The 24,637-nt window shown below is 44.4% G+C and overlaps 1 protein-coding gene across 1 annotated transcript in view; it reads right to left on the bottom strand.

Annotated features, from left to right (window-relative positions):
* LOC103756344 (vasoactive intestinal polypeptide receptor) overlaps positions 1-16,713 on the bottom strand; it is a 71,833-nt gene extending 55,120 nt beyond the window's left edge. The window contains exons 1-2 of the mRNA XM_008922388.2: positions 16,616-16,713; positions 7,687-7,783 (exon numbers count right to left, since the gene is read on the bottom strand). Coding sequence (XP_008920636.1) covers positions 7,687-7,753 — 67 coding nt within the window. The 5' untranslated portion in view covers positions 7,754-7,783; positions 16,616-16,713. The remainder of the gene's footprint in view (positions 1-7,686; positions 7,784-16,615) is intronic.
* Between the last annotated feature and the right edge of the window lie 7,924 nt (positions 16,714-24,637).

The following is a 24,637-nucleotide window of genomic DNA, read 5'->3' as shown; positions in this document are numbered from 1 at the left end:
GATTCCATCGTGCCAGTGCTCTGACAGAGACAACATTAAAACAAAAACAAAATAAAGATGAAGAAGGAGAGATTTTTTAACCACAGATCTGATGGGATGTGAAGGGGACAAACCCAAGCTGCTGTCAGAAACAAAACCTCTGCACAGATGGATTTAATCCGAGCCACTATCCAGAGCTTTGAAAATGTTTTTAATTTGCTTCTCCAATGGCACAGTCTCCTTATTTTTACAACCTTTGCATAACTGAGGCAGTGTGCATCTGTATATTATCCCAAAGTAACCGAAAAGTCTGCTGGTATTTAAAAATGTGACATATTCTCCAAACTGAAATGCCTTTTCCAACACAAGATTTATGTCTGCTAAGTGGTTGTTAATCCTGACAAGCCACGAGGCAGCTGTTCCCTAATCAAATAAACACTGCTGCTTGTTAGGAAGTTTCCAGCCAGGACGAGTCAGCACCAGGCAAAACCAAAGCAAAGCCTCCACCCCTACAGTGTTTTAAGGCAGAAAACAGATATTTTAACATCTTATCTCCTGATTTTGGCTGTAGAAAGGTGAGTTCAAAGCAAAAATCAGCTGTTGGCTTTACAGAGAAGAATGATGAGGTGCTGTGTGGATCTCTGAGTTGCATCCTGTTGATGTCCAGGTCACAGGATGGGCTCAGACAGCACAAAGCAACCACTATTAGAATCACAGAATCATTAAGGTCTGAAAAGACCTTAAGATCATTGACTCCAACTGTTAATGCAGCACTGCCACCAAAATATCCCTCCAAAACTCATTTGGGAATTAGCAGTCATCACTGGAGACATCCAGCCTCCTTGAGCAGTGGGGTCACTGAGCAAGACTGGGCAGCCAAATAACAGCTTTGCAGGGGAAACATCTTTGGGAACTATTTCCTCAGGAAGAGGCTGATGGCCTGCAAGAAGAGCCATCAGCTTTGGGCTGGATGAAAGCAGCCAAGCCCAAAGTCTGGGGGCTGCTCACAGCTGAAGGTTGAAGCTGAGCTTCCCACCATGACAACCTGTGCTTTCTTCTCGTGTTTCAGAGGCCAGATTTCCTGGTGTGGTCAAAGGAAGGTCTATCCTCTCAACATTAAAGGGCAAATTTCTTTCTTTCTGATTTCCAGGGAGCACGTGCCCCCTCTGCAGGAGCTGCAGCATGGATTGCTGTTGGCTGGGAAGAGTCCCAGAGCAGATGAGGAAAGGGTTAAAATGAAGCAAGACCATCTGGAGGACCCATGGAATGGCCTGTCCCAACTGAGTGTCGTGGCCACTGCACAATGACTGGAAGAAAATCTTCTGTTAGATAAAATTGGCTTTGGTACCAATCCTAAATGAGAGTCTGAGGTTTAAGGCCTTGATGTCTCATGGCTGAACTTTGTGCTCCTGTAGGAGAGGCCACACTGTGAAGGAAAAGAGAGGACTGAGGATCTGCTCAAATGCTGCTGGTCAGAGCAAGAACGAAACCAAGAGGCCCTTTTGTATCACCCAGACCCTCAGTAATAGGGGAAAAAAAAAAAAATTAAAAATTAAGAAAAGACAACATGGAAAAAAGTCCAGCAGGTCCTTTGAGAGGTCATCAAGATTTAGATTGTGTTTTAGATCGAGCTAAGCTGTTCTCCAGGCTTCTTTGAATGTGTGGGCAAGATGCTCAGGGTTTGATTTAACTGACTACTGGCAATCATTGAATGCCATTCCCAATATTCCAGGGTATGTGAGATTTTTGGAGAGGCTGATGAACGTGGTACAAGACCTATGAGAGCTCTACACAATTCTGAAATGACAGGTGGAATCACAGAATCATTTAGGTTGGAATAGACCTCTGAGATCACCAAGTCCAACCATCAACCAGCACCACCACCGTGTTCACCACTAACTCACATCCCCAAGTGTCACATCCACACGTTTTTTGAACACTTCCAGGGATGGTGACTCCACCACTTCCCTGGGAATCCTGTTTCAGTGCTTGACAACCCTTTCCTTGAAGACATTTTTTCCTAATATCTAATATTTTAGGAATATTTATAAATATTTTACATATTTATATTATACATATAATATTTATCTAATTTTTATCTAATTTAAACCTCCCCTGACACAGAGACAGAGCAGGACTGACACATCACCTATCTCAGGAGGTTCTTATGCAACTGGAAGGTGAGAATTCACTTGAACTTTTGCAGGCAAGGAACTATTAATTATCTCTTATCTTGCTGCACTATAAGCAGATGGTGATGAATAAACAGCCTCCTAATTTAAACTTCATCAACGTTTTTCCAGTTTGATTTTTAATTTCCATATGTTCACTGCTTCTTCTCCCATCAAATATGCTTTGACTTCTTCAAAGGGGACTGACAGAGACCCCCCACCCACCCAAGCTCCAAATTTGGCTTTTCAAGCCAGGCCTGTGGAACAGCAAAAGCAAAATTCACAGTTTAAACAACATGGGCCATTTCCCACCTGGATTTTTTTGCCTGTGACTGTGCCAATGATGAGCTTGCAGGACTCTTTCCATTGCCCACCACAAGTGTGAGGTGTCGGGAAGTTAAGCAGTTGTGAACAGGCATTGGGAGGGGGATTGGAGCTATTTCTTTTTTTTCCTGTTTTCCACTTTTCAGACTTTTTTATTGGGTTTTAATTCCTGCTTCCAAGACACACAGGTCCAGAGTGCAAATATAAAGTGCAGTGATGCAGTACTGGAGCTTCAGGCCAGGTTGGATGAGGCTCTGGGCAACCTTGGATAGTGGAAGGTGGCCCTGCCCATGGTAGGGGGTTGGAATGAGATGGTCTTTAAGGTCCCTCTTAAATCATTCCATGATTCTGTGATTCCATGAAGGCCATTTATTGTAGGATGTCCTGCTTCCTCCAGCCTGGTCTCCAGAGCTTCTCATCCCACTCAAACACAAGTCACAGCTCCTTATTTAACTGCTATCCCTAAATGACTCCCCTGCTTCTTAAAGAGTATCTGATTGCAGAGCAAATTGATTACCAATAATGGGATAAACAGATAATGAGCTGAGCCTGGACCTGATTGACTTTCTTGGCTTTTTAACAAAAAAAAAGAGAGAGGGTTCCTCTTTTTTTTTTTTTGATTATTTTATTTGTGTGCTTCAGTTTCAGCTGAACTGTTTATAAACATTCGTGGTATTTTATCTCATGATCCCAGCCATAAGAACGGCACATTTCTGGCAAGGAAAGCTGGATACTTGACACATAAAACTCCAGATTTCACCAGTCAGCACCCAGGTACGTCTGTGTCTGACTCAATCCAGCAGGACTTTCTCCTTTAACTGTGTAATGAGGGGAGGAATAACCAAAACTCCCTCTAGAACGTGGAAAAACTCAGCAAAAAAAGTGTTTTATAGCCCTTCATAGAAATGGCACAATGATTTCAGTTGAGTCTGAGGTCCATCAGGAACACAGTCTGCACTGAGATGATGAATTTTGTACATTCTCCCCTGCACTGAGCAGGTGAATCCTGTCACTCGCCCAGCAACAAGTTTTTCAAAGGATTTTTTTAATAATGCCTCAAATTGAGCATTTTGGGGGGGGTGGGTGTAAAGGGCTGGAAAAATCATCTAACACCCAAGTGAAGGTTTAGCCTCCTGAAGTGCAGTTCTAATTCTAGTTTCCCTTTCTAATCATGGAGCTGGGATTTCACCTCATTTGGCCCCTCCAAGACAGTGAACATCAAAATGGGGATCATCTGATAAATGTGATTATTTCCAACACAGCTGAGCTGCTCACTAAGAATCCCCTCACAGTAAACAAAGATTTTGTCAGCAGGCAAGACAATCTGAACAAAATTCATCACATCCTAAACCAGATGCCAGAACACACCACAGATGCCTAAAACCAAGTGAAAATCCCTCGACAAAAGTCATTCCCATGCCATGTCTAAAATCAGTCTACTTAGTCTTGATTCTATGGTGAAGAATCCTCTCCTGTATTGAATCACACATGTCATTTTATATCTTTGCTGGTTACTTCAGCATGGAGTTATAAAACACCAAGGCACAGGACTGCAAGGACAGCCCTGCTCATGAAATCCAGCCCTGTGCTGCAACATGAACCGCGGCCTACACACCCTGCCATAAACTGGGCAAGCTCTGCCACCAAGTCAATAAAACAAAACACTCCTTCCTGCAGACCTCCAGAAAGGCTGTTTGGTATCCTCTGATGGTTACAAACTTCCTTTAAAGTCCAGACTTTGATCTCCCAGCCGTTTGATTCTCCCGTGTACACGCTGCCGGCTTCAATTGCTTTTCCCTGTGGATTTCTCCCGAACTGCATCCTCTGTGGCCTTTCCCCTGGCCTTTCCCCCCCTCTCCTCATCAGAGGTGGGCATGTTTTTGTGACCTCTGGTCATGGAATCATAAAATCATGGAATCATCAAGGTTGGAGGAGACCTTTAAGACCATCAAGCCCAACTGTCAAGTCTCCTCAAATGTGGGAAACTTCACAGACACTGAATCACACTCCTGGCAGGGAATAGAGGGATTCACACAGATCATCCAGTCCCACCCCCTGCCATGGGCAGGGACACCTTCCACTAGCCCAGGTTGCTCCAAGCCCCATCCAACCTGGCCTTGGACACTTCCAGGGATGGGGCAGCCACAGCTTCTCTGGGCAACCCGTGCCAGGGCCCCACCACCCTCACAGGGAAGGATTCCTTCCTAATATCCAATCTAAACCTCCACTCTTTCAGTTTGAAGCCATTCCCCCCCCTGTCCTGTCACTCCAGGCCCTTGTAAATAGTCTCTTTCCATTTTTCCTGTAGGTTTCTTTCAGGTCCTGGAAGGCCACAATTAAGTCACCCCAAAGGTGACTTGGGTGAACAACCCCAACTCTCCCAGCCTTTTCCTTGCAGCAGAGCTGCTCCATCCCTCTGATCATCTTGGTGACCTCCTCTGGACTCTCTCCAATGGGTCCCTGTCCTTCCTGTGGTGGGAAGCTCAGAGCTGGAGACAGGTGGGGTCTAGGTGAGGTCTCATAAGAGGGGCAGAACAATCAACAGGAGTCCTGTGGTCCAGGACTGGTGGCACCAGGAGCAGCAACTGGCACCTACAACCAGCACTGAGAGCACAGAGGTTTAATTTCATGTTTATACCCTCCCCTCTCCCATCAGGAATGAATACCAGGAATGGGTGTTGGAAGGCAAAACACCTCTAAGACAGATGTTATTGTTTATCAGTGGAAATCCTGCTTATCCAGTGATCACCCTCAGCACCACCATCAAGTGTTCTTAATGAGTGACTAATCTATCTGACACATCAAATTACAGCTGTGATTAAGCCCCTCTCATCAATACAATCAATAATGGCTTCTAAACAAAGCTTTATGTCCACAATGTACCGAAACAGTGTTTGCTTATTTCCACTCATTTAATTAGCGAGGATAACAAATTGGTTGTTAAATTGTTAAACCTCAAGTGATTTTCCTTCTGCTCAAAGGATGTGGAATGTGCAGAAGGCAACAAACCTCCTGGCCATAAATCAAGGTATTACACTGCAGATCACAGGGAATCTCAATTGCTTTCCATCGTCCTGTTCTGGGGGATGGAACCGTGCTAAAATTACATTTTTCCTGCGAGTTTTACTGGGGTTTTTCTTTCCAGCAACACTCAGATGAGACAGTCATCGCCTTCATACGATCTCCTATCAGCACCTTCAAGAGATTTCTCCCCAACAAACTTCCCCCTCACCCACAAACATCCAAGTTTTATTTTGCTCAGCTCCATTTATTGAGTTATGGAGCCCCACTCCAGAAAAACATCTTTTTTTTGACCTACTTGTGCCTTAAACACTCCACAGGGAAAACACACCCCATATAGGCACTTTGAAATCATCTGTCCACACCACTTTCAAAACAGACTTCTCCATAAACTGATCCACTCAGAGTCACTCATTTTTGGGGCCAACACTTGAGAGATTCTGGTTTCTTTCTGTTCACTCCAGGGCAGCCATGAGTGTCTGGATTAAAGTCAGGTACTGAGCTTTTAAATACCTGCTGATGTTTTGAGGCAAATGGATTCCAACTGCCTTCCTCAGAGTTTGCCCTGTAAAATTTGGCTGGGCACCCCCTGTGTCCCTGCACATCCCTGTTCCACACCAGTGTCACCACTGACCATTTCAGGGCATGCTGATGCACACAAGCATCTGACATTAACCCAATCCATGGACAAAAAACTGTTTACAGTGCTCACAACTGCAATTTCTGAATCACTATTTATGAGTAGTGACTGGTGGAAATGTAAACTTCTCCCAGCCCAATATTTCAGTGTTCCACTGTGAACCTCCCCCTCCTTCCAAAGGATTTCCCTATACTTGCTAATGCTTGGGCATTAAGGGCTTTTGCCTGTCTTTACTTCAGAACTGGGAAAAATGTTTTCAGCGGTTTAATTCGGTGGTTAGAGAGAGTGAAAAAAAAAAAAAAAGCTGTTTTGGATTAAAGTTTCCAACGAGAAAAATCATTTTGACAAAGCAGAAAAAAATATTATCACTTCAAGTATTTATTTTTCTGCTTTTAACAAACTGCATGTAATCGAATTTCTTTAAATATCCACAAAAACGAAATGAAGTATTTAGTTGGCTTTCAGATGAATGTTTTGAACTACCCAGACTTTTCCCTTTACTGGATTCCAGGAGAACATTTCTTCAAACAGCTCTGCTTAACTGTACAGGGACACTTGAAACAGCTTCCATATCAGAGCAAACCGTCTCTTAGCAGATAAAAGCAGGGGCCAAAAGCCTTCCTTGCATCCAGTAAAGCTCCTCCTGGGATCAGCTGGCCCCAGGATGTTATTCCATCATTAAGCAGCATGGAACAGTCCTTCAGTCTGTGTCCTGACTGCACACAATGCCAAGGGAGAGAGGATGAGGACGCATCTTCTTCCCCTTTTTCCTCTTTCAGGAAGAGGGATGTAAATATCAAGCAGGATATGCATCTTCCCACCCTTTCCCTTCGCAATGTGATCCCTTCTTTTTGGATTTTGACAGCCCAACCTTGGTCCCTACAGCTCTTTTACTTACAGAAACAAGACTGGTGACTTGAGAGAGGCACTTGGAGGGGGAGAGATCCAACTGGATGTCTTGGGGCTAAGTTCCTTCCTCCTTTCCTGATCACTGAAAGGATTAAGGAGATCAGAGACCCTTCCAGGAGGGCTGCTCGGTGTGGTGTGTGCTCCATGAACAAGGAGAGGACCTCAGCTGCCTGCCCCAACTCCAGAGATACCTTGCAGCCTTGGAAAACCCCCTCCCTTCCTCTGCTTCACCACCAGGACAGCAGCAACCTTGGCATGGGGATGGGAGGGCAGTTTAATGGAAGGAGAAGTTCGCCACAGCTTCCCTTGAACCTGGGAACTTCAGGCTTTCACATCCCAGGGAAAAACTGGTTAAGGAATTTCCACTTCAGAGAGATGGATGACTGTGATTAAACACACCTAAGTTAGGCTTACCCAGCTGGAAGGCAGCAGGGGAACCCTGGAGAGCTATTCCAACTCTTGGCTGATTGAACTGTGCTTTGGAAGGGCCTATTTCTCTCCCTCCTAAAGAGCTCAGGATCAGCTGGAGTGACTGCCCTGCTCCAGCAGGGGTGAGAAATGGCCTGGGGAAGGCAGATGTGAGGCTGGGGGATGTTGGCTTGCTGGCCAGGGAGAGAAGAGAGCATTCCCATATTCCCATACCTGCAGTCTGGTTATCCCCAATAAGCTCTGCCAAGCACTGGCTCCGCTCCTCCTCGATCTCCTGCATGATGCTGCACTCTGGCCGTGTGCTGGACGCCTGCAGAGAGGGCAGAGAAGGACAGAGTGAGCAAAACCCACCCTCAGAGATGCATCCCTGGGGATTCATGGCCTCATGGAGTGACCTGGAGCTCTCCAGGGCCACTGCACAGTGGTGACACACAACCAGCCTTGTTCTCTGTCTGCCTGAGAGAAGGGAGTGCACCCCAGAGCCTGCTGAGAAATCTGCATTTCCCTTAGGGAAAAAACCCCCACAACTTATTTTTTCCTGATGATCAGGAGCAATCCTGCTACTTTGTGCTCCAGGAACCCTGCCTGGATAACCAAACCCACCAGCTATGTAGGGCAGGGAGACAGCAGCTTTAATATTCATGCCAAGAGCAGTGGGATCTGGGCTTCATGGTTTATTCCCTCCATCCTCACAGGGGCTGTCTCCTGGTTCTTGCTAATTCAAAGCAAAACAAAAACCAAATCAAATAAGAACCAAACCTCTGATGCAGATTAGGAGATCAAGGAGCTAAAAAGCAGGAAATTCCCAGTGACAAGACTTTTTTCTCTCAAGTGGTTTCTCCTCAGTCAGACTTAATTATATTGTGTTTGTAATTCAACAGTGGCTGTGAATGTTCAGGTAATTAACCGTGGACTCCTTACATGAACTGCCTCAATCATAAAATGTGAAAATATTGATTTTTAACTCCAAAAAAAGGAACCAGGAGCTCACACATATCACCCTGTCCCCTTGTCACCAACATGCTCTCAACCTGGGGGGGGACACCTTGACCGTTGCTATGGTAATTACACACAAAAACTGAGGCTGCACCAAACCCCATCTCTTTTAAAGGGATTGGAAAGGGCATTCAGAAGGAGAAAGGGCATTTAGAGGGAGAAATCTATTCAGAAATCCAGCTGCAAAGAGGTAGAAAGAGGGGAATGATGGAAAATGGAAAGAGGGGAGGAGAGCACAAGTCTTGGACTGAGTTTATATCCTCACTGTCAAATGTGACATGGGAGAAAGCATGAGTTGTGAGCTTCAGGGACAGATTATGAGGACATGGCATGAACCTGTAAAAAGTCACTGATTCAGTGTTCACTCTTAAGGATTTTGGAAAAAGCATAAATTTTCATCTGAAATAGGCAGAGAAAATAAATTAAATTAAAAAAAACCCCTTTTCCCGTCTCGTTTCAAAACGTGTAATCGTTACTCTACCCATGTATTTGCCAGACAAGTTTGTAAAGGGGAAGGTCCAGAAATCCTTTGAAGGAACAACTGTTTGTTGTAAATTGCCCTTTGGATTAACATTATAAAATGATTTAGCACATTAACTTTATTCTCACCGCTTCCTATTAGCCTTTTAGCTCTCTTCCCTCTTTCATACCATGCCTAGTTCAGATTGTAATTTCCTTTAGGTTGGGAATGGGCCTTGATTAGCAGTGTATAAACAATTAATTATGTGGTTTTCTAGTCAAATTGAAAATAAATAAAAAAAACAAACACAAGAAGAGGGAGAATCATTAGGAGTTGTCTTCATTCTCAAATGTTTCTTTTTCCCAAGGGGAAACAGATCTTTGGAAATTTGATCTTGGCTCCTCTAAAATACCATAAATTCATTTGTTTTGATTTACAGTGCTTGTTGCCTTTTTATTTTAACCTCAAAAAAGCACGAGGGGAAGCGTGAGAGATTTGCAGAACACTTGCTGCAAAAATAAAGACTGAAATGTTTTCAAAACATCTGCATTTTTCAAAGGACAGTTTTAACTCTCTGGATTTAAACTATTGCCAAATTCATCTCACGTCTATAAATACCTCCAGTTTTCCCTTTAAAATTAATTCATACTGCTCTAACCTTGATCAGGGCTGGCAAAGCACTGTGTGTTTCTACAATATACTTTATTACTATTTTTTTTATGCAACAATTTTTGCACCAAGCCCATTAGCAAGTACTTCACTGCCACTTCTTCCCTTCACTAAAAATTCAGGCCTAAATAACCAGGTTGCATATTTACCTCAGTGGCCCCGTATTTTCTTTTAAGTAACTGGTTTTTATAGCCTTTCAAAACAGAGATAAGGCTGTAGTCTGAAAAGTGAGCTTGTGATAGACTCAGGTAAACTTGATTACAGGTATAATTTTTAAAATCGCATATTTTTTACACATAGTCCAAGAGAAAATACATCTGTGTTAGGGAACCCAGTGAAAAAAAGAGTGTCCAGTAGCTAAACCACCAAAACACAGGTGATCTTGGCTTTTGTAGTGCTGGTGCTGATTTTCTGGGATCTTTTGGGTGAGGTGGGTGGTCACAACAACCCCACAACAGCCACGGGCCGGGGAGAGGGGCTGGAAAAGGCCCTGGGGGTGGTGGTGAGAGTGGTTGAACATGAGCCAGGTGTGCCCAGGTGGGCAACAAGGCCAAGGGCACCTGGCCTGGACCAAGAATAATGTGGCCACAGGACCAGGGCAGGGATTGTCCCCCCGTGCTGGGCACTGCTGAGGCCACACCTTGAATTCCGTGTCCAGTTTTGGGCCCCTCATGACAAGAAAGACTTTGAGGGGCTGGAGCGTGTGCAGGGAAGGGAAGGGAGCTGGGGAAGGGGCTGGAGCAGCAGGAACAGCTGAGGGAGCTGGGGGAGCTCAGCCTGGAGAAAAGGAGGCTCAGGGGGGACCTTCTGGCTCTCTAAAACTCCCTGATGGATCCAGGGAAAGGTTGGGCTCTGCTCCCAGGGAACAAGGGACAGGATGAGGCGAAACGGCCTCAAGTTGTTCCAGGGGAGGTTTAGGTTGGATATCAGGGAAAACTTCTTCACCAAAAGGGTGAACACTGGAACAGGCTGCTCAGGGCAGTGGTTGAGTCACTGTCCTTGGAGGGATTTAAAAGCTGTGTAAGTGTGGCACTTGGGGACATGGGTTAGTGGGGACTTGGCAGTGCTGGGTTAGTGGCTGGACTTGATGATCTCAGAGCTCTTTTCCAACCTTAATGATCTTATGATTGATTCTATAAGCAAAGGAAGAGTGGGATGTATCTCGACTTCTCTCTCAGTGGGAAACATCACCCTTAATTTTAGCTGAGTCAAAGCTCTTTGTTCAGTCTGAACTGATTTTTTACCATTCCTAGTCCACAGAGAGCTAGCAAGCATCAGCTCTGAAGGCTTTCATCCCACTTCCCTGACTGCAGTTGGACTAGTTCAAACTGAAACACCTACTACTCAGCTGGAGGAGGTCAGTGATGTGTGAATTTAATGTCTACAGACCTTTAACTGAATCACCAAGGTCAACAAACAGATTCACAGTGGAGGACTTCGAGTTTATGGCTCATTTGCCACATTAAGTAAACAAGTAAATAAATAACCCAATCACAGCAACTCTCTTCTCCCTCCTTAGTGATAACAGCAATAACCCTCACATATCACAGCTGTCATTGATACAGGCCAACAAAGGCAAGTGGAATAAAAAATAGTGTGAAAACATCACAGTTTTGGGCATCATTAGGAAACAGAAAGTGTGTCTTTTTGTGTTGGTGGGTCACAAGTACATCTGGCATGATGGTGAGCAAGGCAACAAGTTCAGCTGCCTCAATTCACCTCCCAATTGGCAAAACGTTTGTGGCTGAAAAGACCCCTCAAGAGCTGCAACTCTTGCCTGTCAAGGGGGATATTCCCTGGAATAAAGGACTAAATAAGTCTCTTTCTCTGGTGTATTCGTCCTAGAAAAGTTGGAGTAGATTTTATAGACAGCTTGGTACAAACTCACTTTACTACTTCCCCAGCTCTGGTGGGTTTTTTGTTTGTTTGTTTTTGGTTTTGTTTTTGTTTGTTTTGGGGTTTTTTAAGCTATGGAAAAGGGAGAGATTTTGGGCTTCGAAATCTTTCTGTGGGCAGCTGGCCACCCAGACAGGGGGCTGAGGAGCACATGGATTCCCATTTCCCATCCAAAAAGTAAATATAAAGGATAGACATGGCAAGCTCTGGTTAGCTCACATCAACATCAGATAATGAACAATAATCCAGTTTCTTGGGAATATATCTTATAGTTGAAGCTGAGACTTGATAAACCCCCCCTTTCACTAATCCCTCCTGGCATGGCCAAGACCACACGTAAAAGTTGTGGTGGCTTTGTTGTGGAGGGGCTGCTTCTCCTGCTCACACTCTGAGCAGAAAGATGAAGGGAATGTTTTTCTGGATGTGATCTCCTGCAGCTCTCAATCCTGCAGCAGCTCTCACATGGAGTTACAACCAAAATCTTTATTAATGAGAGTTTTCCTTCCCGCCGGATCCCAAGAGTTGTTAGAGGATTATCACACAGCCTGCTGCTGCAAACAAAGCCTTTGTGTGCACTCTTTAATTAAATACAACTCAAAGGATTGTCACAGACTGCAGGAGCTGCAGAAATGTTTGGTCTCATCTCTGCTGTCTGCCATCAGCGGGGTCAGAATAATCATGGCCCAGCTCTTTGCTCACACAGCAGCTCCTCAAGGACAGGTGGGATTCCCAGCAGAGCCACAGCTGCAGGTGAGCAGGGTATGGACCCAGGAGAGGTGATATGAGCCTCAGGATGGCCCTTTCTCCTGATGCCAGAGTGTTCCTGGGCTCACCTGGAGCTCACTGTGTGGAGAATCCAGCAGAGATGAGGACTGGGGTGAGCATGGCAATAACAGGATTTGGAGTCAAACAAAAAGGAGCAGAATTGAAAAGCCTACAGGGGATGAAACCACATCCTTCACCCATTTCTGTTCAGCTCCCAGAGCCTACATCCTACATACCAAACTAACTTTTAGTTATGAGAGACAATTTCTTATACCTTGACTACACTCCCATGGCTTCTGGGAAAACAGTAATGGAATAAGACAAGAGCATCAGTTGCCTTCCCAGAATTTCTGTAACTTGACTTCAGTCATTGCTTGAGGTGGAGGTGAAGGTTCTTAACCTTCCCTCATGTGAATCAGAAGGAAAATGAAATATTTTAGCAGCCAGATCTTATTTCAAGCATCAGAAGCATAACCTGAAGGAGCTACTTCTGGCTCCTTGTCAGAAGAGCTCCCCATTTCAGTCCATGGCTTTCATCCATACTCATTATTTTAGAAATACAGGACTGAAGAACATCTTACACAGGAATCTCAGCTTTGATTTCTTCCATAATTTCCTTCAGCTCTGTCTTAAAACTAGATTTTAGATTCTTTTCAGCTTTCTTCCTTTAAAATATCCTCAGGAAAATACAGCTTTATTCCTAAAAACCCTCTGAGTCAAAAAAGTACTGTGTAAAAATGCAAGAATGAGCAAAAAGAGTGAACCAAAGAAAAACACCAACTCAGGATTTTTACCTGTGATGATGGGTGACACAATTTCCAACAATAAGATTGTCAAAAGCTACTAAAGCTCTGGTGCTTTTGGGAAAAGGGGAAAAAAAAGGAAGTATTTATGGAGTATTATAATTATTTGCTCTTCTACAGGACCTTGTCTAAGAATCCAAAACCATGTTACCAATATGACAACAGGGGGAAATAAATGTTAGATATCAGTATCAGAGACATAAACTGGATGGGAAGTCCACAATTAAAACACACCAAACATCCTGTGTGGCCTCTGTAGGATCAGTGCAGGAGGACCTGCAAACCCAGTGATTTTTAAAGACTTATATAGTGTTATATTCTCACATATATATTTAAATATTTAAATATATATATATAAATATATATATATATATATACACATACATATAAAGTTTATTCTCCCATGACTTGGATCACAGGGAGCAGCACATGTCCCTCAGAGACTTTTCCAAATAAAAGAGGTCCAGGCACACACCCAACCATCCTGACTCTCACTTTTCTGTTCAAACCACTCCATTTTATGCTTCTGCCAAACACAATCATGCCCATGACAGATCTGTCACTCGAGGAGGAAAGCAGATGTCTTTTTCCAGCTTATCCAGGCAGGCCCTGTCAAACAAAGGCAACTTGGCCAAACCAATCCAGCAGCTTGGAGGCACCAGAGGCTTCATTTACCTGGATTTCCCCATTTTTGTGGGAGGGGTTGGAAGGCCAAGGAAATGGGTGTTTTGCAGAGAGCTTGGAGAACCAGAAGGAAGGGAAGTTGAGCAGCTATTCCTTAATTCCTTAGTGACAAGCTTGTATGAGCCTCTCCTGGAAAAGAGAGCTGAACTAGGGTCTTAAGGAAGAAGTGACAGCCTGGAACTGGAGTGATGACACACAGCAGCTGAAGGAGAGGCAGCACTTGAGTAAATTCTTACAACTGAGTAGGAGACAGCTCTCATGGGTGGGTAAGCACATTTTGCTCCTTTAAATTATCATCTGGAGTAAGCAAGTATGAATTTCCATGCCAGGGTGCTCAGACTACAGGTTTGAATTCAGATTATTGCAGAAATAGAGGGATGCTGCAACACTGAGATCAGCTGTGCTTAGATCTACAATTCAGAGTGAGGGGCAAAGTGCTGTAATATCTCTCCTATGACTGAGAAAAAATAAGAAAGGAACAACTGTGATAATCCCAAGAGCACATGGGGACAGCAAAGTGGACACCACTCCCTGACTTCTCTAGCAATTGGAGGCAGTGAAGTAACTTGCAGTTTTCCCTGAACTACTGGTGATTGACTGCTTTTAATTTCCTTTCACCTCTGGGTGTAAGAAGCCTGCTAGAGGAAAAGTCTGCTCCTTTTCTTAAAGGGTATTCCAAAACTTACCCACTAAACTGATCAAACCTCCTGTGGGAAATTCACCTCCAAAGCATCTGCTCAGTCAGCTACAGGGGCAGCAGAAATACAAAGGAAATGCAGACCCAGAACTGCCTGACAGGACTCAGAAACATGATTTGGGGATCAATGCGCAAAAATTAGGTGCCTGTGTGTAAACATCTACATTTGTCTGCTTCACACTGATTGTCCTTCCTCACCTGAAGAGAGAAGGAAGCACTTTCAGGGCATGAGTCACTCCAAATTAAAGGAAATGTCTAAAATAGGTAAGAGGAAACCCTCTACTGTTTCAGCCACGAAGCCTGAGGCAACTGGCTCAGGGGTGGATGTCTAGACTGCAAATATCTAAAGGTAAATGAGATAAACCCACAGACTTGGGCTCATGTCTAAATTCAATGATTCCCCTCCAGACAACCCCATCCTTCCCCAGCCTACTCCCAAGAGCAGCTGTGAGATGGTAACTGGAATGATCCTTACAGAGAAGTTCAGTGAAAGTCTAGTGAGTGCTCTAATTTGCTCACAGGTTGTGGCTTTTTTCAAGATGTAAATGCTGCTGTTCAGAAAAGGTCCTTGGTTTCAGGAGAATGTTGTGTTAATACTGCCCTGAATTGCTGCTCATCCAGCCCCGAGTCATCTCTTGAGGAGCCACCTCTTTGCTGCTGGGGACAGAAGAAATGGTCTCTAATTCAGTTGCAGGCACAGAAGGGACTATAAAGCCTCAGATCCTAATTCCTGACAATGTCTCCATCCATCCAGATCTGATTCTTGCCCTGGGCAACCCCAGAGTGCCCCCACCCAGTCCTGCCTCCTCTCCTCTGCACCTCCAGCTCACTCCAGCTGTGGCACCAGAGTCTTCTTTTCCTCCTGAAACCAACCCCGGTGTCCCCATCCAGCAGCTCCTCCTGCCACCACAGTGAGATCTGGACTGAACTCAGCTGGCCACAGAAAGGTGGAAGGCTTTGTATGGCAGGTGGAGCAGAGGGGGATCCCAAATCCAGAGGCAGGGAGTTTGGCAATTTGAGCAATGCCCTGGAGGGCCCCTGAGCTGGGAAGTGGGCAGTGCAGTCCAGAGCCTGGGACAAAATTAGAGCTTGATCCAAATCACAGGGAAGTCCCTGAGGCTTCTCCCCTGCCCTTCTCATTCCCAAGCATTCCCTGGACCTCTCCCACTGCCTGGGAGCTGCGTGCACACAAAACCTACACAAAACCTTCAGCAAACAGGACCCCCCCAGGCCTCCTGCAAGGCTGGATATTGGGAGTTATTTATAACCAGGGGGCTGGATAAAGTAATCTGAGTGTTCTTTAGTTCTCAGAAATGCCGCAGTGGTCTGGTTGGAGGAACAACAGTCTTGGTTTAACAACATGGGCGGCTCCTTTTAACTTTTAGAGGAAGTGAAAGCTCTGAGAGTGTCTAGAAATCCAGTGTAAATCCAGTGTTCTCACACCATCAGTAAAACAAGGGCTGGAGTGACAGTCCAAACTATCAGCACTCGCCCCACACAGGAATAATGAAAAATGTGTTTCCACTATTCCCAGCTGGAAGGGACTCCAAGCTACAGGTTGAACAGGTTGTACCACGAGCCCGAGAGCCCTGGACAAGCAGGAGAATTGAACAAATGTGACATGACACGACTCCCCCACGCTGTCTGAACCAGGCAAGCATGCAGCACTTCCACCTGACGGGAACACTGCTGTCTTCCCAGGAGCCTGAGGGCCACAGCGAAATTTTTCTGACAGCTCCAACCACCCTCCCCATCACGATGCTCAGAGAAGGCTCAGGATCCCAGAACGCCAGGATGCTGTGCCAGGGCTGCAGCCCAAAAATCCACACTTCTGCCGAGCACACAGCTGAGTGGGGAGTGAAGATGGTCCAAGTGAAGTGTCAGACGCTGGAAATAATCTGTGTTACAAACCAGAACAACCCACTAGCAGTTGCCACACTGTGAACACAGAATCCCAGAATGGTTGGGGTTGGAAAGGACCTCCCAGAGCATTGATTTCCAGCCCCATCGAGGCAGGGACACCTCCCACTAGACCTGGTTGCTCCAAAACCCAACCAGCCTGGCCTTGAACACTTCCAAGGATTAGACATGGTGAGGCTTGACCAGGAAAGAGTTTAACAATGGTTTTAAGGAGGCAAGAATATCACCCTCTCGCTTCCTGAAGGGACTGACCACACCAGCTTTGCTGCAATCCAAGAGCTTTGCCTCCCATCCATCCCTGAATCAAAGTCAAGGAGTAACCACCTTCCACTGTGCAACCAGACTGTGATGAAACAGCTGTTCAGGCAGATAATTAATTCTACTTTATTCCACTGGGCATTTTCTTTTGTCATTCCTTACCTGCCCACAACACAGATGGGGGAAAAGGATTAGAGGGAAGATGTTTCTGCTTTGCCTGTTTGAAAGGGAAAATGTAAAAGGGTGCACAGAAACTGAATGCTTAGATGGCAAAACCAAATCTTAGTGGTGCAGTATCACCACATCTCTCTCAGGTGGTGCCACGGGCTGTAGATCTCAGCATGTTTTACAAAGGTAGTGTCTCTAATGTCTTTTGACAGATGGAGAAACCAAGGCAGAAAGCCTAAGATCAAAAAAAAACAAAACAAAACAAAAAAAACAACAAAACCAAAATCACCAAAAAACAAACAAACAAAAAAATAAAAAAAACCCCAAACCAAACCCACCACCAATAAAAATAAAACAAAACAAAAAACACAAAACTCCAAACAAAAAAAAACCACAAAAGAACCCAAGAAACCCCCAGCTCATGACCCCCCCTCAAAAAAAACAACAGCAAAACAACACATCAAAACTGTCAGGTTGGTCTGTCTGTCTCCAAAACCTCCTTCCTTATAGCAAAGATAGACAAAACCCTAAAAGCTTCCCACTCTCTGTTGGCAGCATTTGTATGTCTCTAAAAGACCTTTCCACATGCCAGGGTATCCTGAAGTCCACATCTGGCAGAGATATGAAACATTTAAATGTTCTCCTCAAAATACCCTGGTCTGGCAGCAGAGAGCCAACAGAGAAAAAGAGAATTTGGATGGAAAAAAGAGTATGGAAGAAAGGAGTTGGGCCCTTTTTCCATGGGAACAAGAGAAAGACTTCAAATCTCACTTTAGGAATATTGACAGCTAGGAAGTAAAACCTGAGATGGGCATTAGGAGGGATCAGGACACCTGGGCAGAGCAGCTGATGGATCAGGAAAGAAAATTATGTTCAGAGCAGCAGAATGAGCAGAAAACCTCTGAGCACTGCTAGAAGTCTCACCCTGGCTGTCAAGAGCAACTCAGCTAAGAAGAAAAAAATCTTTGAGCCACATAAATAAAAAGAGAACAACATCAGGGTTAAAAAAATGAGAAGTCCTGAAATTCAAGTGAAAGCTAATCACAGCCCCCCAAAAAGGAGAAGTAACACCCCCCACTTCTGTTCACTGGCTTCCCCAAAGGATTGGAGGTGAAAATATAATTTTACTAGTACAAAGTTGAATAGTTGCACATGGGGGAAATGATTTATCTTGAATTACTGAGAACAACAACAGGGCTGGCTGTGAAGGCAAACAGGAGTGTGGAAACTGTTATATGTGAGGTGAAAGCCACTCAGAAGAGAACAACGTGGTCAGATGGGATGGTGGGAGTGGGACCATCTGGCTGAAAGTCAACAAAAGAAAAGCTTTTTTACATGTAGGAAGGAGGGAGGAAAAAAGATCCAGACAGCTCTCAGCAAGTTAATCTGAGCACAAAAGCACACAAGGCTTTTGAACACCACTCGAAGGAAAATGTAATTGAAAGTGTAATTGAAAGTGTGGCAGCAAGTGGAGATGGGGAGACAATATAAAACGTGGTTTATCAAAAGGAAATCATGGCAATGTAAGCAATAGTTTGTTTGGTTGGTTGGTTTTTAATAAGGCTGCTGTTGTGGGAGGTGAGATGAAAATCAGTGGATCTAAACCTTCCTATCTTCACTAAATACTCTGATTCTATGCTGAAAGGAATGACAACCTGGATACAGGGATAATACAACAGCTGGAAGGAAACTAAGGGAGGTTAAACAGACAGAAGTTATGGTTGCCCCATCCCTGGCAGTGTCCAAGGCCAGGCTGGACTGGACTCGGAGCAACCTGGGCTAGTGGAAGGTGTCCCTGCCCATGGCAAGGGAGTTGGAACTGGATGGTCTTGAAGGTCCCTTCCAACCCAAACCATTCTGGGATTCTATGCAATGGCCAGTGGGAAGGCTGCAGGGGGGGATGAAGGCAGAAATATGGAGCCAGAGGAGGTCTGCAGCCACTTAAAAGAGTCAGTGGCTCTACTAAAGATAGAATGAAATGTACTGATGGAACGAGAATAGGAAACAGGGAGCAATCAACAAAAAGGTCCTTGAGAACAGGAAACTTCTGCTGGAAACAGCAGAGCAGAAGAATCTGTTAATATGATTGTGCTTGAGGGATGCTGGAACATGTAAACCAAAGCTGCCTGGTTCTATATTATAGGCAACATAGTCTTCACAGACTCTCTGTCTCCAGCAAACACCTCTTGGGGCATTTTCTGATCATTTTGATCCAGGGCAAAGCTCTTTGGTGGCTTCAGGGAACAGGGTAGTGCAGAATCCATCACCTGGCTGCAAATGGCCAAACTGCCCACAATTAGATGTGGGGCAAAGACCCTTAAAAAAGAGAAGGATAATTTAAATCATGATAATGGTGCCTTTAGAGTAATCAGCCCTTTACAGCCATCTCCTCATTGCTTCAGTAGCCCCAACCTGCCTGGTAACTTCTCCTCCAGAGCCTGACCTTTCCTGGCTCCAACCCAGCATCCCTGCATGCTGTGCTTGCTCACATCAAATCAAGACAGCAGTGACACCAGACAGCTACCCAAAAAAACTGCAGTCCTGCAGGTTTAGCTCCAGTTTCCTGACTGGAAAGTCAAGAGAAGGAAAAAAAACAAAACAAAGAGAGAAAGAAAAAAAGAGAAAGAAAAAAAAAGAGAAAGAAAAAAGTCCGATAGCAACTAAATTCAACTTTGGTTCTGGGGAAGAAAGTAAGAAACTAAGGCAAAAAAAACATTTTGCTGACTCCCCAAAGCTCCTTCGAGTGTGTAAAATCAATTAACTGAGAGACAGGCAGCAGCATGCTGAGCAGCAGGAATATCAGGGAAGAGCACAGGGAACATCTACTCCCACAGATTCACCTCCAGAAGGGTGAGAGAGGGGAGAAAAGGAAAACTGCTGGGAAGAAATCAGCTCAACCTGCTCATTCATCCTTTGTCTCATGTGCCTCTCAAACACTGAGTACAACATGGGATGCTGTATATCCCATATAGAAGAGGAGGCTTTTTGTTTTCAGGTGTCCCTTTGAGTTCACCAGGATTTCAGCTCTCAAGAGACTTTCTGAAGGGGGATGATTTCAGACTGACACTCAGTGCATAAAAAAACCCACAGCCCTGCACAAAGTCTGTAACAAGAGTGGTCATTTTTGCCAATATAGCCCAGGGAACTGTCTCAGTGGTGCTGAGAAACGATTTCTGATTATAACAAAAGTATTCTGAGACAGCCAGATGCTCTGGCCAGCTGAATGCAAGGACCTGAGCCCCCAAAAAAGCTCTTCTACTGGTGACACTGGTGTAGTGCCTCCAGCTGACAACACAACCATGGCCTGACTAACTTTTGAAGTGGTTCATCCAACATATAACACTGAAGTCACACAAGGGTGAGTTATCCCCTTGGTCATTATTGTTTTAACAACCAGTTCATCAGGAAATTTGGCCAAAGGATTAGCCCAATATTGTCCAGGGAAAGGATTCAGCAGAGGCATCATGGTGGCCATAGAACAAATAGTACCTACTGCTGTCTCATCATCAAATTACAGGGATTTTGGGCTGGAAGGGTCTCTGGAGGGCTGAATTTGGTCTCACAACAGTGCTACTCTTGCTCAGCCACAGATTTCTCTACCCAAGTCTTAAAACCCTCCAAACATGTTTGTTTGTTTCTGTATGTTTTGAAACTGTATTTTTTGAAACTGTATGTTTCTGGGTGACTGTTTTGTTCCACAACCCTTGTACTGTAGAAATCTTCATTATTTGTAGCTGCTCTTCAAGTACCTTTTGACTACAACATTGTGTACAATAACTTGAGGTCGAAGAGGAGCCATATCACTCCCTCTTACACAACAAATGTTCATCTACAGGGCTCCAGTTTTTCAGTTTTAGAAATAATAACCATTAGATTTTCACTGGGAGGTGGTGGTCTGTTTGCAGAGTAAGTTGTGAGACAAACTTCAGCCACAGGGATTTCTACTGGCTTGGAAATAGGGAGTGTTTCACCTGGCACAACATACACCCTGCCTAACCAACCCATAGAACACTGAGAATGGCATTATAGGAATGATTAAAGGTCTGGAAAACCTGCTTGTGCAAATAATAATAATAAGAAAGCAAATAAAAAAGCCCAGCTAAACTTAGAGAGAGAGAAAGAAAATGTGTAATCAATCATACCCAGCAAGTGCCTAAACTAAAGATTTCCTCCCAAGGATATCTATTTAATGTGGGGGGAAAAAAAGGCTTAACAAATTCCAGTGAGTGAGTTCTCTAATGAGACAAATGAGGATTAGAAGCAAAGCACTGCTTGGGGATGGTTTAACATTGACAGGAAGGAGTTGCCTCTTTCAGGAGTGTCTCTTCCAAATCCTTCAGGTCTGTTTGTACTGCAGGTCAAAAGAAGAAACTAATGGTTGGGGCTATGCAGAGGGTCAAACTAAATTTCACACAGTCACACAGACAAACTTGAGAGGTCCCTTCCAACCTCAGCCAGCCCATGATTCTGCATGAAAATGATTCTCTGAGTTGAGAGTAAAGGGAGAAGGTGCAATTCTTGGGATTCTTTGAACAATCTGTCTAAGGGGTTCACAGCCTGAGGGGAAAGAAAAAACAACTATTACTAGGAGAGTCCATAAGACATGACTATTTAATCCCTATTTGATAAGTAAGAAGTCCCAATAATGGTTTTGTCCCATCCTTTAACTGTCCCCAGTGACAGAGACTCCCCAGTGTCCCTATAAATCCTAATCAATTCCTGGGTTTCTCTCTGCTGACCATCAAAAAGAACTGGCCTACGTTTTGAAACACTAAATTACTGTGGCTGCAATTTGAGCCCCAAATTCCTAGTTCTACCCAGGCTGGTCATGGAGATTTTTTTTTCTCCCACTTCTTATTTGTAGCAGGGTTTTTTTTTTCACACACTTAAAAGACAACTTGTGACTTCTCCCTTCAGTGTTTCATTTTCTAGAATAAACATCCCCAGTTCTTTCATTGTTTTTTTCCCCTCCACATTTTTCAGACCTCTTATCATTTTTCTTCAAGTGCTTTTACCCCAACACAGAGACATGTACTCCAGTTAAAAGTCCAGCAGGGATCACTTGCCTCTTTTCCTTTGACCAAAACAAAAGTTTGCTTCCAGTTTATTGTTTATCATACTTCCAGCCTAACATAATCAGCAGCCATATGTAAGAGGGTTTGTCTGTGTGTTCAGCTCCTCCTCTGCAGCCTTGATGTGGAAAATAAACTAAAACAGGCAAAAGAAAAACCTTGAGAAATTCCAATTTTGCAGGTGGAGAAGAGAAACATAGAAAGATGAGGAGGACAAAATGTTACACCAGGAGCAGGAACCGAGATTAACCCTTCCAGATCCCTTATCTAAGTCTTAAGTAAAATAATCACCTTTCAGCAAGGTCTGATATCAGTGCACCAGATATTTGTGTTGCAGAGTTACAGCTGAACAGGAAAAATGAATTTCAAGCCATCAGATAATCCCCCAGGAGAAGCAGAAAAGCTGCTAGAAAAGGGCATCCCCCTTCATCCCCTCCAGCTCCCTCAGTGACACAACATATTCCAACAGCTTTTGGATATATATGTTCATGTTGACATAGAAAGAATAAAAAAACCAGGTTTGCCCAAAATCAATGCTGAATGATAAAAAAAAAGACTTAGAAAACCCCCAGTATTTCCTCATTTTAGTTCCTCTTCATTCATGGAGCCCATCAGCTCCACCCCTACCCCCCACGTGAACTTCACTGAGAGCTCCTCAGACAGTTTCACACCACACCTGGGATTTTCCTTATTATACATAAGGACTGCACTGTCCTCAACCATCACTAATCTTGGATATTGAAGGAATAGAGGGAATCAGGAGCCGGTTCTGCACAGGAGGCATCTCCACCTGCCGTGGTTTTGCTTTTTTCCCAGGGTTTCCACAGCTGACCAGGACCAGTCCACAGACCCCGACATCACAGAATCACGGAATCATTTAGGCTGAAAAAAGACCTTTGGGATCATTGAGTCCAGTCGTTAACCCAGCCCTGCCACACCCACCCATGTCCCCAAGCACCACAGCTACATGGCTTTTAAATCCCTCCAGGGATGGGGACTCCACGGGCAACCTGTTCCAGTGCAGCCTGTTCCAGTGCCTGACAAGTGTTTCCATGAGGAAATCATTCCTAATACCTAATCTAAACCTCCCTGGTGCAAGTTGAGGCTGTTTCCTCTCATCCTATCACTTCTTACTTGTGAGAAGAGACCGACTTCCACCTCACCACAACCTCCTTTCAGCCACCCTTGACATGAGAACCTCTGTGTCCCTGAACGAGCGTCTGTCTGGGGGGGACACTGTGAACACGGGACTTCACTGCTCTTGAAAATGCTGTTTTCCACCCCAGCTGCCTGTGCCCTTTTAGTTCCTTGGTGATCCATGATATTCCTTCACCTTTTGTCTACAACAGCTTCATGTCACTGACGTTTTGCCTGGTGCTTTAACATCAACCAGTGTAAGACCTTTGCCTGCACCACTGTCCTGTCAGGATATTAATTCAGGGTGCAACTGGAAATAAGATGACATCTTCTAAGTCACACAGTGGATGATTACAATGAGTCCAGCTGAGTTTATCCATCCAAGAAGGATAAACTTTATGGCTTCAAGAAGCTCTGGATTTGGGACATGGTTTAGTGGTGAACACGGCAGCGCTGGGTTAACAGTTGGACTCGATGATCTTCCAGATCTTTTCCAACCTAAATGATCCTGTTTACATTGAGATGAAGATTTAAAACTCCTTTAAATGTCCCTCTGCTATAGCTCAAGCTGCCATCAAAGTTTCTAGTCACAGAATGCCTTGGGAGGAAATAACCTCAAAACACCAGCCATCCTAAAGCAACCAGGGGGCATCATTAAAAGAATAAAAATAATAACAATTAAAAAATCCAGTCCTTCTTCCCTTCAGAGTTTTACCTGCAGCAGAGGCTTCTCAGCCACATCATAAACTCCTGGAAGTCCCAGATTTCCTGCAGAAGGCATTCACCACAGTAACACTTCAAGCACGGGCATGTAACATAGTCCAAGAATGTTTTAAAACCATTAATTGACAGAACCCAGCCAAGTTTTTCACTTGCCATCCAAGTCACATGAATAGCGAATATGTTTTATAAACACAGACATATCTCTAGAAACAATGACACCAAACAGGGGATCCCCATTTGCATGTGCTCTACTTGCTGAAAGTTTGAGAGTTTAATATTTAGCATGTTTAGTTTTCTTCTCTGGTGTTACTAATTGTGGTAAACTGTAAAACTGTTAATGAAACAGCACTTAAGTTGTTCATAACAATTCTAAAACCACCCCCCCGCGTGAAATGAATGAAGTTCCCCTCTTAGGTCCTCTCTGTGAACTGTGGGAAATTTCCCTGTGCTGATTATACTGTTTATTAAAGTTGATTTTTGAGTAAACAGCTGTTGTAGGAAGTGGATGGCTGCACGTACGTGCTCTGCTCTGTTGATCCTTCCCAACTTTTCCAGGAGCATCCCTAATGCTTCCAGAATGACGTCATTAAGATTATGTTATCTTTTTCTCAGTGCCAAATTCCCTTCCCTGTCATCCAGAAAGCAACAGCAGCATGTTGGAGTGCCCTATTAAAATATCCCTACGGTTCCCCAAATGATGCCTCTGTAATAAAATCCATCTTCCTCTTGTCTTCTGGGCATCCCACCCGCCACGGAACCTTCTCTTCCTGATGGCCTGGCACCAGCTTGATGATGGGGAACCTCCTTCACCACCCACCCCTGGCTGCCCTATTTATAGGATCATGGAATCACAGGATGGTTTGGGTGGGAAATGACCTTAAAGATTATCCAGTTCCACCCCCCTGCCATGGGCAGG

The sequence above is a fragment of the Manacus vitellinus genome, unplaced genomic scaffold (assembly GCF_001715985.3).
Source record: "Manacus vitellinus isolate BGI_N305 unplaced genomic scaffold, ASM171598v3 scaffold_12_pilon, whole genome shotgun sequence".
In the NCBI taxonomy this organism is placed as follows: Eukaryota; Metazoa; Chordata; class Aves; order Passeriformes; family Pipridae; genus Manacus; species Manacus vitellinus.
This window is presented reverse-complemented; position numbering and strand designations above follow the sequence as displayed.